The following is a 15,434-nucleotide window of genomic DNA, read 5'->3' as shown; positions in this document are numbered from 1 at the left end:
AATACAGGTGTGCCAAGTTTGTGGAGTCATACCCAAGAAGACTCGAGGCTGTAATCACTGCCAAAGGTGCTTCAACAAAGTAATGAGTGAAGGGTCTGAATACTTCCGTAAATGCTATTTTATTTTTTTGTAAAAATATGCAAGATTTCTAAAAACCTGCTTTTGCTTTGTAATTGTGGGGTATTGTGTGTAGATTGATGAGGGGAAAAAACTATTTAATCAATTCTAGAATAAGGCTGTAACATAACATAAAATGTTTAAAAGGTCAAGGGGTCTGAATACTTTCCAAATGCATTGTAGATCCTACACTGACTGCACCTGGTTGGACACGGTTGGCTTCCTCCACTCGCGTTCCACATCCGTACGGCCAATATTGTGAACCGCCACATTTGGCTGCATAGCTATACTTTTGAGCTCCACAGAGGCATTCATTCGTATGTGGTAGAGAGAATACCCTGGTCACCTATAGAGACCTGCCAAGAGGAAGGATGTGCTATATAAATAAAATGTATTTGATTGATGACATTACAGCTGTAGAATATTTAATAAACTGTCATTTTCACGAGGACAAGTGCAGTTTTTCCATAAACGTTTAATTAATAACTTGGGATTTTATTACTTGACATATCAATCATATAGTGGGAAGGATCCTATAAATCAAGACTGTGTGAATGCATGTAGCACTGAATAAATAAATACTGTGCCTTTGAAGATTTGTCTCTGATCATGAAACTACAATACAGACTGGATTTCTAAACAAAGTCAATTCTGAATGTCAATAGATTTTTAGGTTCAATCTCATCAATGACAACATCCCAGAACTGAGTTAACACTCATCTGTCTGGTATCCGGGGTGATCTGGTTTATGATTATATAATTGAATAAGTGGCTCTATCCTTGTAGAATGTTGTCAGCAGCATAGAACACATTGTATTGCTAAGATGCTCAAACTTAAATTTAATAGAGCTACACTCACTGACACAGGATAAACTTTATCCCTCATGCCTAAACTCACTGACACAGGATAAACTTTATCCCTCATGCCTACACTCACTGACACAGGATAACTTTAACCCTCATGTTTGCCCTCTCCAAACCGGTAAGTTGCCGCTCACTATAGCTGCACTTCTCCACATGGCCAGACTTATAGTCTTCTCCCCTTTTAATGCTCTTATGCTCATCCTTCAAAAATCCTTCATAAGGTCTGAAATAGACACCAAAGTTGACATACTGTACAAATAATTATCTAGGCTAAGTAATACTAAAATGTATCTACTGCTCTGCTAACTAGCCAGCTAAAGTGTAGTCAGTGGCTAGCTAAGACAGAGAAAAGGGACGGAAGAAGTTCCACACTGTAACGTCTGCGTCCAACTCACATTCCCAAACACTTCGATCCCGGAAACCACTTTCCAGCTCACTCTCCACATCCCAATCACTGGTATTCTAATCACCTGTTCACACACCTGCATGTCATCATCCCACACTATCTAGTTCAGTTCCTTGCACCCCATCACTGTGAGGTGTTGTTTTTTCCCGTCCTTCTCTCCTCCCGTTTTTGCCTGCCTCACTCACGACATATTTGAACTACAATATTCTACCAGGCAGATGGAGTTGACAGTTTAAGGTTGTGACCATGGTGATTCCAATATTGTTGGTTTAAATCTATCAAAAGTAAAGAGCTTTACAGACCATGAGTGGTCTTGTTGCACTACATGTAATGATGAAATAAATAACGAGTCCAAATGTATCAAATCTCCAGACACATCGTTTAGGAATCACAGTTCTGAGAGAAATATTCTTTAAGAGTCAGAAAGGGCTATTGCAAGACACTACATAAGATAATTTTTCAGTTAATATCCATTATTGACAGTTTTGGGAATTTTAAACACTTTTTTGGAGAGTTTAATATTGGGATCCTTTGCTCCGGACAAGGGCATTTCCAGGCATAGAGCTGACGTGGAAATGTATAATGTTCAAAGTGTTTTGGGGGGTAAAGCTTGTGGGCCCCATGTGGTGTGTGCTACGCCAGTGTCCTCCATCACATCCAGCTGCCAAGGGGAAACAATTTGTTATAACAGCTTCCTCCCCTCCACCACTAGACAACTGATAACAACAATTTCTCTCGAATTGGAGTTGTATTTTACAGGTACATGTACAGTGCATTCGGAAAGTATTCATACCCCTTGACTTTTTCCACTTTTTGTTACGTTATAGCCTTAGTATAAAATTAATATAATTGTTTTTTCCCCTCATCAATCTACACACAATACCCCATAATGACAAGCAAAAAAAGAGATGTTCGATAGGGTTCAATTCCGGGTTCTGGCTGGCCCACTCAAGGACATTCAGAGACTTGTCCCGAAGCCCCTCCTGCATTGTCTTGGCTGTGTGCTTAGGGTTGTTGTCCTGTTGGAAGGTGAACCTTCGTCCCAGTCTGAGGTCCTGAGCGCTATGGAGCAGGTTTTCATCAAGGACCTCTCTGTGCTTTGCTCCATTCATCTTTCCCTCGATCCTGACTAGTCTCCCAGTACCTGCTGCTGAAAAACATCCCCACAGCATGATGCTGCCACCACCATGCTTCACAGCAGGGATGGTGCCAGGTTTCCTCCAGACCTGACACTTGGCATTCATGCCAAAGAGTTCAATCTTGGTTTCATCAGACCAGAGAATATTGTTTGTCATGGTCTGAGAGTCCTTTAGGTGCCTTTGGGCAAACTCCAAGTGGGCTGTCATGTGCCTTTTCCTGAGGACTGGCTTCCTTCTGGCCACTCTACCATAAAGGCCTGATTGGTGGAGTGCTGCAGAGATGTTTGTCCTTCTGGAAGGTTCTCCCATTTCCACAGAGTAACTCTGGAGCTCTGTCAAAGTGACAATCGGGTTCTTGGTCACCTCCCTGACCAAGGCCCTTTCCTCCGATTGCTCAGTTTGGCCGGGAGGCCAGCTCTAGGAAGAGTCTTGGTGGTTCCAAACCTCTTCCATTTAAGAATGATGGAGGCCACTGTGTTCTTGGGGACGTTCGATGCTGCAGAAATGTTTTTGTACCTTTCCCCAGATCTGTGCCTCGACACAATCATGTCTCTGAGCTCTGAGGACAATTCCTTCGACCTCATGGCTTGGTTTTTACTCTGACATGCACTGTCAACTGTGGGACTGAAGACAATTCGCCAATTTCAAGTGTCATAGCAAAGGGTCTGTTTTGTGTGTAGATTCATAAGAAATAAATTATAATTGAAAACATTTCAGAATAAGGCTGTAACGTTACAAAATGTGGAAAAAGAAAAGGGGTCTGACTACTTTCCGAAAGCACTGTACACCAGGGTTGCCCTTTCTTCAATCAGTTGTGAGATGGTGAAGTAGTAGACAATAGGTAATATATGATTGGAAGATTATGGAGCCGGATAATCAAGAAAATAGAAGAATACAATAATCGTTATTCAGTTAGGTTGCATCAAAGTTACCTATTGTTGTTCATAAATAATCAAAATATGTCAAGGGATTTGTATTCAGTGCCTGGCCTTAAGTGGAGTGAACCCCTTTCATAGATTGTTTGATAAATGGGTGAAAATATACTACACAGAAATTGTCTCTGTGTGAGACACTTCAATATATCAATGATCCATTTGTATTCTTCATTCATATACATTTGGCTTCTTCTTCCTTCTCAAGTCTTAATTTCTCGTAAGGGCTACTCTTCTTCCTGTGCACCTGTGACTTGTGCTTCCTGCTTCTGACAGTCCCTCTCTGCTTCACATTGGTCCCCCATCACCCACCCTAAACCCTCTACCCCAAACCACATCCTATACACTGTCACCATGTCACATGCACACAAATACACATACATCCGATCCCTCTCGTTGAAAGAAAATGAGAGAGAGGAGAACGAGAGAGGCTAAGTAGTGGGGTTCTCCCTCCCACACCACTATCACAGGTCAGGAGCTTTCCCATCAGCACCCACAGATGTCACAGGAATACGAGTAACACACATCACCTCATGTGATAGGCCTACACGCCACCTCTTGTGATAGGTATTCACTTTTTCATATAATTTAATAGAACAACAAAAAAAATGGTTGATTACAAAAATAATTGTAAGGCTATACAAACTAGGGTAGATTCTTTAAGCGCCCCCATTTTTTACATTGATCATTGGCTCAAACTGCTGACACTGACGATGGAGGCACAGTCCAGTCTTACGTTGAAATTACAGTAAGGTATTTTAGTCCAAGACCTCAGTATACTGTACACTACTCAGGAGAAGCGATGTAAAGCTCATTGGTCAATCTACATTCATGTCCATGGCTCCTGGGGCCTGTTTGTGTGTTACTCCTGCATGTGTTGCAGGGTCCTCTGGTAGTCTCCTGGAGCTAGAGGGGAGCTCTGTTGAAGGGTCCTCTGGTAGAGTCCTGGAGCCGGAAGGGAGATCTCTGTGTGTCCCTGTAGCTCATAGTCCCTCAGGCAGTGACTGCTGCTCTGCTGGCTGAAGTATATCATGCCCCTGGCAAACATGGGCTCCACCTGCAACACATGCAGGGGTCACACCATGAATGATGAAAAATGAATAAAGATTGCTCCCATTTACCTAATCTCTCTTGGGCAGATTCTGTGTGTAAACCGAGAGAATCTGTCAGGGCTGCAATCGAATGGCTGAGATAACTAGTAGCAGTAGTTTCTGTTTTGGGGTTTTCGTCTCTATTTGAAAAAATCACAATTGGGCGAAGGTGGTGCTTCAATATATACATGGGAGGGGGGGGGGGGGGGGGGGGGGGGTGATTTCAAACCTGTGTGCGCAGTAGTTAATCATTGGATGGGGGAGACTTTCCTTTACGAGGATGGAGACATTGCTTTCTCCCTGGTACAATGGAACTCTCAATTGTTAACACGTATTGACCCAGAAGTAAATAAGGAAGCTGACCAAATTTCGCAAGAATTTATTTCTGGGTAACCAAGAATAGCTAATACCAAATCTCTCCCTTCCCCTCCCCCTTGGGCCTAACTTTCAGTTTCTGAAAATGTGTAAGGTATAAGCAATACACACTGCACTTCTTATACCTATCCAGATCCTACAGATTTGCAAACATTGATGGGGTAGGGCCAAGAGAGTGGGGGAAGAATCGATTTGGACGTGTTGATAGAGTCCTTTGTAACAAGGCTATATTTTGTTTTCTTTTTATTCCAGCCTTTATCATGTTGGACTGTTATTTTAATGCACTGTTGATTCCAACCATAATAAGATAGCGAGAGTCTGTAATGTACTGTACCTGTGCTGTGATCATCTTGGCCTGGCGCTGGGGGTCCGGGTACTCGTCTCCGAAACACAGCACCACCTGGTGCCTGGGCATGGGACGGCCATGGTGGGCATACCCCTGCAGCTCTGGAAGGCAGGATGGAGGGAGTGTACAATGATTTTATCACCTTATTTCACCCACAATTCACCAATTCGCCCCCTAACAGCTGAAAACATCTACTTTGCTCACGAAGGAAGGACGTTCAGCTTGAGAGAGATGGGTATTGTGATTCAGTATCACTGCATGGAAAATGCTAAAAATAAAAGGTTCACAGAATGAGAAAGAGGAGTCAGAGAAAGCTTTTTCCAGTCATTTGCAAGGAAGTCGTTGGTGTGAAAAATGAATGGTTCACATGTAAACTGCAGCTAGAGACTGAGTGGTGGACCACAGGAGGTGGGCGGGGGCTGTTTCATGGAGACTCCACTGACAGGCCGCCGCTGAGAACGTGACAGGTCGCATACCCACTGATACCACAGCATGGAGAGGGACTTCACATTCTACAGTAGATATCCTCACCACCATCATCAACATTCAGCACCATCATCATCATCATAATCAGCTCACAATCAAAATACTGTTTCTCACCAGTGAGGAACTGCTGGGTGTCAAACAGCTTGCAGGTCTGTTCTTTCTCCAATTTATTGGGTTTGTCCGTGTAGGGTGCCAGCGGGCCTTCCCAGTACACTCGGCTCTGGCACAGCCGCTTGGCATAGAGCCCATCGAACGTCATCCACAGGAGCACGCCCCTCTCCAAGACGTTGGGTAGCTTCTCTGCCCCTCTCCTCTGAGACTGGGGGTAAGGGGAGGGGAACTGCACCGTCTCTGCACCACAGTACAGCCTGTCCTCGTGGCAGAGGGAGGACGGAGAGGAAGATGAGGAGGAAGAAGAGGTGATCCGGCAGCCTTCAGGACTAGAGGTGGTTACCTTCTTGACCAGAGACTCACGGTAGAACAGGGATACGTGCAGTCGGAAGTCTGGAGGAAAGAGGGGGGAAGATGTTAGAGAATGAACCAGTAAGTAAAAGTATTCCAAATGAAAGAAGATTGACAGCTGTCTGAAAACAAATGCATTCTTTCCATGTGTGAAGTCGTAATAAACATCTGAATCCGTTTCTGATATGAAGATGTGCCTGGGGAGTTGAAATCCCTTTCAATGGCCAAAAGTCAGTTTCTTCTTTTAGTAAATATACTTTATCTTGCAAACAGTGTATATAGAAAGAAAGTGAATGACGGACGTTAGCAAACTGCTGAACTTCACAACTTTCTTAATCAGCCGAGCTAAACATTAAATACTGTTCCATTTACAGACAATGCAAAAGGAGCCAGTTCTGTATTTTCAACACTGATAAACAGTCAATTCATTTGATATAATACTGCGTATGTTACTGTAACTGTAGTGGTCCCTGCAGTCACCCATCTAAAATATCAACAACATACAGTTGAAGTCAGAAGTTTACATACACTTAAATTGGAGTCATTAAAACTCGTTTTTCAACCAATCCACACATTTCTTGTTAACAAACTGTAGTTTTGGCAAGTCGGTTAGGACATCTACTTTGTTTATGACACAAGTAATTTTTCCAACAATTGTTTACAGACCGATTATTTCACTTATAACTCACTGTATCACAATTACAGTGGGTCAGAAGTTTACATACACTAAGTTGACTGTGCCTTTAAACAGCTTGGAAAATTCCAGAAAATGTCCTCATGGCTTTAGAAGCTTCTGATAGGCTAATTGACATAATTTGAGTCAATTGGAGGTGTAACTGTGGATGTATTTCAAGGCCTACCTTCAAACTCAGTGTCTCGTTGCTTGACATCAGGGGAAAATCAAAAGTAATCACCCAAGACCTCAGAAAGACAATTGTAGACCTCCACAAGTCTGGTTCATCCTTGGGAGGAATTTCCAAACGCCTGAAGGTACCACGTTCATCTGCACAAACAATGGTACGCAAGTATAAACACCATGGGACCACGCAGCCGTCATACCGCTCAGGAAGGAGACACATTCTGTCTCCTAGAGATGAACGTACTTTGGTGCAAAAAGTGCAAATCAATCCCAGAACAACAGCAAAGGACCTTGTGAAGATGCTGGAGTTAACAGGTACAAAAGTATCTATATCCACAGTAAAACGAGTCCTATATCAACATAACCTGAAAGGCCTCACAGCAAGGAAGAAGCCACTGCTCCAAAACCACCATAAAAAAAAGCCAGACTACGGTTTTCAACTGCACATGGGGACAAAGATCTTACTTTTTGGAGAAATGTCCTCTGGTCTGATGAAACAAAAGTAGAACTGTTTGGCCATAATGACCATAGTTATGTTTGGAGGAAAAAGGGGGAGGCTTGCAAGCCAAAGAACACCATCCCGACTGTGAAGCATGGGGGTGGCAGAATCATGTTGTGGGAGTGCATTGCTGCAGAAGGGACTGGTGCACTTCACAAAATAGATGGCATCATGAGGTAGGAAAATTATGTGGCGATATGGAAGCAACATCTCAAGACATCAGTCAGGAAGTTGAACCTTGGTCGCAAATGTGTCTGCCAAATAGACAATGACCCCAAGCATACTTCCAAAGTTGTGGCAAAATGGCTTAAGGACAACAAAGTCAAGGTATTGGAGTGGCCACCACAAAGCCCTGACCTCAATTCTATAGAAAATGTGTGAGCAGAACTGAAAAAGCATGTGTGAGCAAGGAGTCCTACAAACCTGACTCAGTTACACCAGCTCTGTCAGGAGGAATGGGCCAAAATTCCCCCAATTTATTGTGGGAAGCTTGTGGTAGGCTACCCGAAACGTTTGACCCAAATTAGACTATTTAAAGGCGATGCTACCAAATACTAATTGAGTGTATGTAAACTTCTGACCCACTGGGAATGTGATGAAATAAATAAAAGCTGAAATAAATAATTGTCTCTACTATTATTCTGACATTTCACATTCTTAAAATAAAGTGGTTATCCCAACGGACCTAAAACAGGGCATTTTTACTAGCATTAAATGTCAGGAATTGTGAAAAACTGAGTTTAAATGTATTTGTCTAAGGTGTATGTAAACTTCCGACTTCAACTGTATATGAATAGAATATCATTAATATGAGCACTGTTTCCAGTTCCAACACTGACAAATACCTGACCGTATTTAAAAGCCAGATTAGGGAAGTAATTGTCCTATAGAAACAGCTTTTAGTTTCTGGTGGTTGGCAACACGAGATAATAATTCAGTACGCTCCACTACATCGTACTAATCTTGTCTTTGTGTCTATCTGTCATTATCACTGGTCAGTGGTGTGGAATTACAATACAATACACACATGCCGTGTGCACAATAACTGAAAAAGGACTAGAGGTGGTTGTCTTTGTGTAGCAGCAGTAGTAAATTAGTAATCTAGAAGTATAGAATAGCATGTACCAGAAAGGGTAGACATGTTGTGGTCCATTTTAAATGCTGTGGGGTGAGACTCTGAGGAAGAGTAGGAACAGAAGGAGCCAGTAAACTGATAACCTGAGGGGAGAAGATAAATACATACTGTGGTTAACCAATGAATGGGTTTTTTCAGTGTACATATCATGGAGGATGAATTACTAGACCTTGTCTAAATGATTTCCTATCAGGAGGAACCTGACTAAAGACTATTAAATGAAGCCCTCATTATTTTGGAGAACTGGGGGTCACCAAATCATTCACTGTCAAACTGTAGCTGTTTTAACAACTTGTGTGAGTGTGCGTCACTCAGATTAACATATGTCAAATTTGTCATACAGACCACTGACCTATACTATAGCCTTTCATTATCTGAAACCAAGTTAACATGATAACTAGTGAAGTATGGTGTTCACATGGCTCCTCTGTACTTGCACTGAAGGACATATACTGTGGAGTCTATTCTCTCCATGATATTTTCATTCCTATAATCAGTGTCTTCCCCATGGCGATGCCATGTCTCACCGTTATCTGTGTGTGGCCCGGTGTGCCAGGGTCGGCTGAGTGGCTGTGGGTAGTGGCACTGGCTGTACTGCAGCTCAGTGTGGGGTGGCTGGTGAAGCTGAGGCTGGTCCAGTGCGTGGCTGTAATCCCTCCACTCCTTCCTCTCCTGAGGAATCATGAATCCGCCAGACACCTGGGGACAGGCCAGGGGGAGAGGAGACAGCTGTTAGTCAGGTAGTGGTGGGTTCCTGATCCACACCCAGCAGGGTGAAGATCTTTGAAAGTACAATTGAAGTCAGAAGTTTACATACACTTAGATTGGAGTCATTAAAACTCGTTTTTCAACCACTCCACAAATTTCTTGTTAACAAACTGTAGTTTTGGCAAGTCGGTTAGGACATCTACTTTGTGCATGACGCAAGTAATTTTTCCATCAATTGTTTAAAGAAAGATTAATTAATTTATAATTCACTGTATCACAATTCCAGTTGGTCAGTAGTTTACAAACACTAAGTTGACTGTACCTTTAAACAGCTTGGAAAATTCCAGAAAATGAAGCTTTAGAAGCTTCCGATAGGCTAATTGACATAATTTGAGTCAATTGGAGGTGCACCTGTGGATGTACAGTATTTCAATGCCTATCTTCAAACTCAGTGTCTCTTTGCTTGAAATCATGGGAAAATGAAATCACCTGGGAAAATCAAACGCCTGAAGAAATCTGTACAAACAATAGTACACAAGTATAAACAAGGGACCACGCAGCCGTCATACCGCTCAGGAAGGAGACGCGTTCTGTCTCCTAGAGATGAACGTACTTTGGACCTTGTGAAGATGCTGGAGGTAACAGGTACAAAAGTATCTATATCCACAGTAAAACAAGTCCTATATCAACATATCCTGAAAGACCTCTCAGCAAGGAAGAAGCCACCGCTCCAAAACCGCCATAAAAAAGCCAGACTACGATTTTCAACTGTACATGGAGACAAAGATCGTACTCTTTGGAGAAATGTTATCTGGTCTGATGAAAAAAAATAGAACTGTTTGGCCATCATGACCATCGTTATGTTTGGAGGAAAAAGGGGGAGGCTTGCAAGCCGAAAAACACCATCCAAACCGTGAAGCACCGAGTGGTAGCATCATGTTGTGGAGGCGCATTGCTGCAGGAGGGACTGGTGCACTTCACAAAATGGATGGCATCATGAGGTAGGAAAATGATGTGGCGATATTGAAGCAACATCTCAAGACATCAGTCAGGAAGTTAAAGCTTGGTCGCAAATGGGTCTTCCAAATGGACAATGACCCCAAGCATACTTCCAAAGTTGTGGCAAAATGGCTTAAGGACAACAAAGTCAAGGTATTGGAGTGGCCATCACAAAGCCCTGACCTCAATCCCATAGAACATTTTTGGGCAGAACTGAAAAAGTGTGTGCAAGCAACGAGGCCTACAAACCTAATTCAGTTACACCAGCTCTGTCAGGAGGAATGGGCCAAAATTCCCCCAATAAGAAGCTTGTGGAAGGCTACCCAAAATGTTTGACCCAAGTTAAACAATTTAAAGGCACTGCTACCAAATACTAATTGAGTGTATGTAAACTTTTGACCCACTGGAAATGTGATGAAATAAATAAAAGCTGAAATAAATCATTATCTTTACTATTATTCTGACATTTCACATTCTTAAAATAAAGTGGTGATCCTAACGGACCTAAGACAGGGAATTTTTACTTGGATTAAATGTCAGGAAAAACTGAGTTTAAATGTATTTGGCTAAGGTGTATGTAAACTTCCGACTTCAACTGTACCTGTTGCAGGGGTAAACACATGACCTTACCTGGCTCTGTAGAGATGGGTATAGAGAGTGCATAGGGTAGCTGTTGACTGAGCTCATGTGGGACGTTGTCTCTGCCATCTTAATCCCTACATTACAGAAACGTAACATTAGACATCACATCATAGAACTCTCTATGGTCTAATGCAACATTATGTGGTGGTCCCTCCAGAAATATGTATGTCCTCAATAAGAAGTCAAATCAAATGAAATTGTAATCATCTGTCAACTGTCATCCTTACAATTAGAGCCTTTTCAACAGAGTTCAAGGCCATTCAGCCTCTTCAAACAGTTGTATACAGAAACTATAGAGCCATGCGATAACAACATGTGTAAAGTGTCTCAACCCCTAGGTTGCAGGTTCGGCCTCGAAGAGTCAATCCTAACTGAGACTGCCATGTGAGAGTGACAAAGGGTTCTTCTGATGGTGGAGCCTTCAGCCTTTGTTATGCAAGCCTGGAGGTTAAGTATGTATGCTGTGCATTCTGCACTGGGTAACTGAAGCCTTCTAAAAAAAAGTGTCAAGGCCTTTTTGGTACACACATTGGCTTCCTCTCTGCTTCCTGCCTCATCAGACAATGAAACATTGCCGGCTGTGTGTGTATGTCTGCTCGGCTAGGTTCAGAGTCAGACAGCATGAGTTTGCGCTCACCCTCTATGTAAGCAGGGGGGGTTCTAGGGAGGGGTAGACTACAGCACTTCTCAGAAGCACAAGTTACGGCAACGCAGGTGTAACTTGAACCCTAGTGCATTATTACCTTTGACACATGAAATCTCTGATATCAACTGCCAGTAGCCTATATCACTTCACTATGGTACAGTACAGTACAGCCAGAACAGTAGGCATTCATGACATGGACTTCACTTTGGTAATACTACAATACAATAAGATGAACAAAACGTGCCTCTCTTAGCTCCCTCCGGTATGATTCTGTAGACTTTGAAAGGATCGGATATGTCCAGTTGGCTTCGCTCCACCAGCTCATCAAAGTCATTGCTTTTGTTCAGAGCACATCGCAGTCTGGTCTTCCATGTGGGGGGGTCTGGTTTGTCCACTCCTTCCCTATGTTTCCCTTTGAACAATGCCCAGGCCTGCAATAATCAACAACATTTGACTTCCTCTCTGCATTCAATTTCAATTTACCTGGCGATTAGTAAGGCATTATGGGCCTGCATCAAAATCCCCATGTCATGGTCTCTGCCTTGAATAAATACCCACTGCCTTGAACAAAGATCATCACTTGCTATACTGTAGTAAAACTCAACAGGTAGTCTATAGCAAATACTGTAAATTACACCAGACCAACTAGACTTGGTTTGGAGATAAATAAGTATGAATATGATTGAGTTAGCTATACTTTATGGGGTTCCTGCACACTATATTCAATATTCACGAGTTGTAAATAGTAACTTAAAAGTAGAAGAAAAACAATAGGAGAAGTCGGTTAAAGTGAAGGTGTGGGTCCTAACGCACCTTGAAGAGTGCAGCATCCTCGTCACGATTGTAATCCTGTTTGCCCGCATGTTTCCACGGAATCCTGAAAATGCTTTTCTCTTCATTCTCCCAAACCAGTCCGGGATAGATGCTGCTGTCAATCTGATCGATCAGCCACTGTCTAAGTTTCCCGTTGCCGCAGCTCACTGACAGGCCGCTGTCCCCCTCGAAGTTCATCTCTTTCGAAAAACGCATGCAATAGAAGGATGGGCATAGTGATGATGTGGGACCAATGAGTCGGTTATGCAATGCAAAATAAACATACATTGTCAGTTGGTGTTGAGTGATAGTGGTTAATGTTATTAGGTAAATCATGTTTTTATCAAATGTAATGCATTCATATATTATCACTGATAATTTGAGAGTATAATCATTGAGATTATTACATATGTTTAATCCCCCCAAAAAATCACAAACAATAAATAGGCCTAATTTAAGAATTTAACACTTCTGGATTTGTTGGTCATCTTGATTCAAAGACAATTAAATTAATATTTTGCAGGCTCATAATTGCAATCCAAAAAAAACAATGTTATAATCACATGCATGAAATAAATAACGTAATAGCCTAGTGTTAGGTGCATCAACATCACTGCGTCAATTTCAGGACGTTTACCCTCTCGTGTGTTCACTATGAATGAGAATAAACTCCTTACCTCTAACCATGTGAGCGTCTCTGAAAAGTAATGAAATCGATCTCACCGACACTGTTCTCAAGAGAGAGCATGGGATGACCTATTCTTAAATATTGTCACATCTTTATGGCGGTGTCTTGACTAGGAGGAGCCTATTCACTTTATGCGTGCAGCACTATGCGCTACATTTCTTTGAAGCTTATCAGAGAACAACCTACATACAGTAAGTAGCCTACAGTAAGTGGATGGGGAATCCCTCTCGACTGGCAAACACAGGATGCAAACACCGCCATGGAATGGAACAATTACCTGCGCTCAATATCAAAACAGAAACTCCCTAAAATCGTCATTATATCAATAGATTGCGTTACCATTCTATGTTTATACTTTAAATAGTCTACTGTATTATGAATCCTAAAATATAATGTTCTTGAGTTTACAGGGCATTTGGAAAGTATTCAGACCCCTTGACTTTTCCCACATGTTGTTAGTTACAGACTTATTCGAAAATGTATTAAATTAGTTGTTTTCCTCATCAATCTACAAACAATACCCCATCAATTCAATTGATTGGACATGATTTGGAAAGACACACACTTGTCTATGTGAGGCCCCACAGTTGACAGTGCATGTCAGAGCAAAAACCAGCCATGAGGTCGAAAGGAATTGTCTGTTTGAGCTCTGAGACAGGATTGTGTCAAGGCATAGGGAACACATTTCTGCAGCATTGAAGGTCGCCAAAAACACAGTGGCCTCCATCAATCTTAAATGGAAGAGGTTTGGAACCACCAAGACTCTTCCTAGAGCTGGCCGCCCGGCCAAACTGAGCAATCGGGGGAGAAGAACTTGGTCAGGGAGGTGACCAAGAACCTGATGGTCACTCGGACAGAGGTCCAAAGTTCCTCTGTGGAGATGGGAGAACCTTCCAGAAAGACAACCATCTCTGCAGCACTCCACCAATCAGGCCTTTAAGGAAGAGTTGCCAGACTGAAGCCACTCCTCAGCAAAAGGCACATGACCGTTCGCTTACAGTTTGCCAAAAGCCACTTAAAGACTCTCAGACCATTCTCTGGTCTGATGAAACCAAGATTGCACTCTTTGGCCTGAATGCCAAGCGTCACGTCTGGAGGAAACCTGGCACAATCCCTACAGTGAGGCATGGTGGTGCCCACATCATGCTGTGGTGATATTTTTCAGCGGCAGGGGCTGAAGTCAGGAACGAGGGAAACAGAGCAAAGAACAGAGAGATCCTTGATGAAAACCTGCTCCAGAGCGCTCAGGACCTCAGACACCTTCCAAAAGGACAACAACCCTAAGCACACAGCCAAGACAATGCAGGAGTGGCTTCAGCACAAGTCTCTGAACGTCCTCGAGTGGCCCAGCCAGAGCCGGGACTTGAACCCGATTGAACTGAGGAGACCTGAAAATAACTGTGCAGCGACGCTCCCCATCCTACATGACAGAGCTTGAGAGGATCTGTAGAGAAGAATGGGAGAAACTCCCCAAATACAGGTGTGCAGGCTTGTAGCGTCATACCCAAGAAGATTTGAGGCTGTAATCGCTGCCAAAGGTACTTCAACAAGGTACTGAGTAGAAGGTCTGAAAACCTAAGTAAATGTTGTATTTCATTTATATATTTGCTTTGTCATTATGGAGTATTGTATGTAAATTGATGAGGCGGGGAAACAATTGAATCCATTTTAGAACAAGGCTGTAACGTAACAAAATGTGGAAAAAGTGAAGGGGTCTGAATACTATCCGAATGCACTGCATATCATTTTCATAACTTAGTTATATTGCTTTTAAAATTGAATTTCTATTTAATTTAGTCAACCCTCCTGATATGTGAGTACAGTATTACACTGATATAGTATATTTTAGTGGAGAAGAGTGGATTAATTTCATTAACAAATAGCCTACAATATAGCCTAAATTGGTTCTACTATGGCAATACTGCTGCCCTCCAGTGGTTGTGAAATGTGCATAACCTTAAATATCATCTGGGTCTATTTCATAGACTGTGTGACATATCTATTGGAGGTCTACACTATAGGTCAGCTGATGGGTAAGCTACAGACAAATTAAATGTAGTTACTTTTCAGAACTAGTTGCACTCATGCCCAGCCCTCTCTATCACTCCGATGCTGACAGTGAAAGTTGTCTGAAAAGGTTGTTTTTACTGCTGTCATGCAAGGCTTCCTTTGCATTAGACACAAACAGGAAATAGACCCGAAACAGAGAGCACAGAGAATGTCTTTC

At 42.5% G+C, this 15,434-nt stretch overlaps 1 protein-coding gene across 2 annotated transcripts; it reads right to left on the bottom strand.

Annotated features, from left to right (window-relative positions):
* Nucleotides 1-4,033: 4,033 nt before the first annotated feature.
* On the bottom strand, nt 4,034-13,266 carry LOC139387094 (interferon regulatory factor 4-like). Of its 2 annotated transcripts, XM_071133094.1 has the most exons (9): nt 13,197-13,266; nt 12,520-12,719; nt 11,951-12,137; nt 11,049-11,134; nt 9,239-9,410; nt 8,702-8,794; nt 5,871-6,260; nt 5,259-5,371; nt 4,034-4,515 (listed from the first exon to the last, which is right to left on the bottom strand). In XM_071133094.1, the coding sequence occupies exons 1-9, from the start codon at nt 13,204-13,206 to the stop codon at nt 4,321-4,323; spliced, it is 1,446 nt and encodes a 481-aa protein (XP_070989195.1). In that variant the 5' UTR covers nt 13,207-13,266; the 3' UTR covers nt 4,034-4,320. The 2 variants fall into 2 exon arrangements, with proteins under 2 accessions (XP_070989195.1, XP_070989194.1); XM_071133093.1 differs by lacking the exon at nt 13,197-13,266 and having other exon boundaries at nt 12,520-12,797.
* Nucleotides 13,267-15,434: the final 2,168 nt, after the last annotated feature.

The sequence above is a fragment of the Oncorhynchus clarkii genome, chromosome 28 (genome assembly GCF_045791955.1).
Source record: "Oncorhynchus clarkii lewisi isolate Uvic-CL-2024 chromosome 28, UVic_Ocla_1.0, whole genome shotgun sequence".
NCBI classification, from domain to species: Eukaryota; Metazoa; Chordata; class Actinopteri; order Salmoniformes; family Salmonidae; genus Oncorhynchus; species Oncorhynchus clarkii.
The sequence above is the reverse complement of the archived record's forward strand: the minus strand, read 5'-3'. Positions and strand labels throughout refer to the sequence as shown.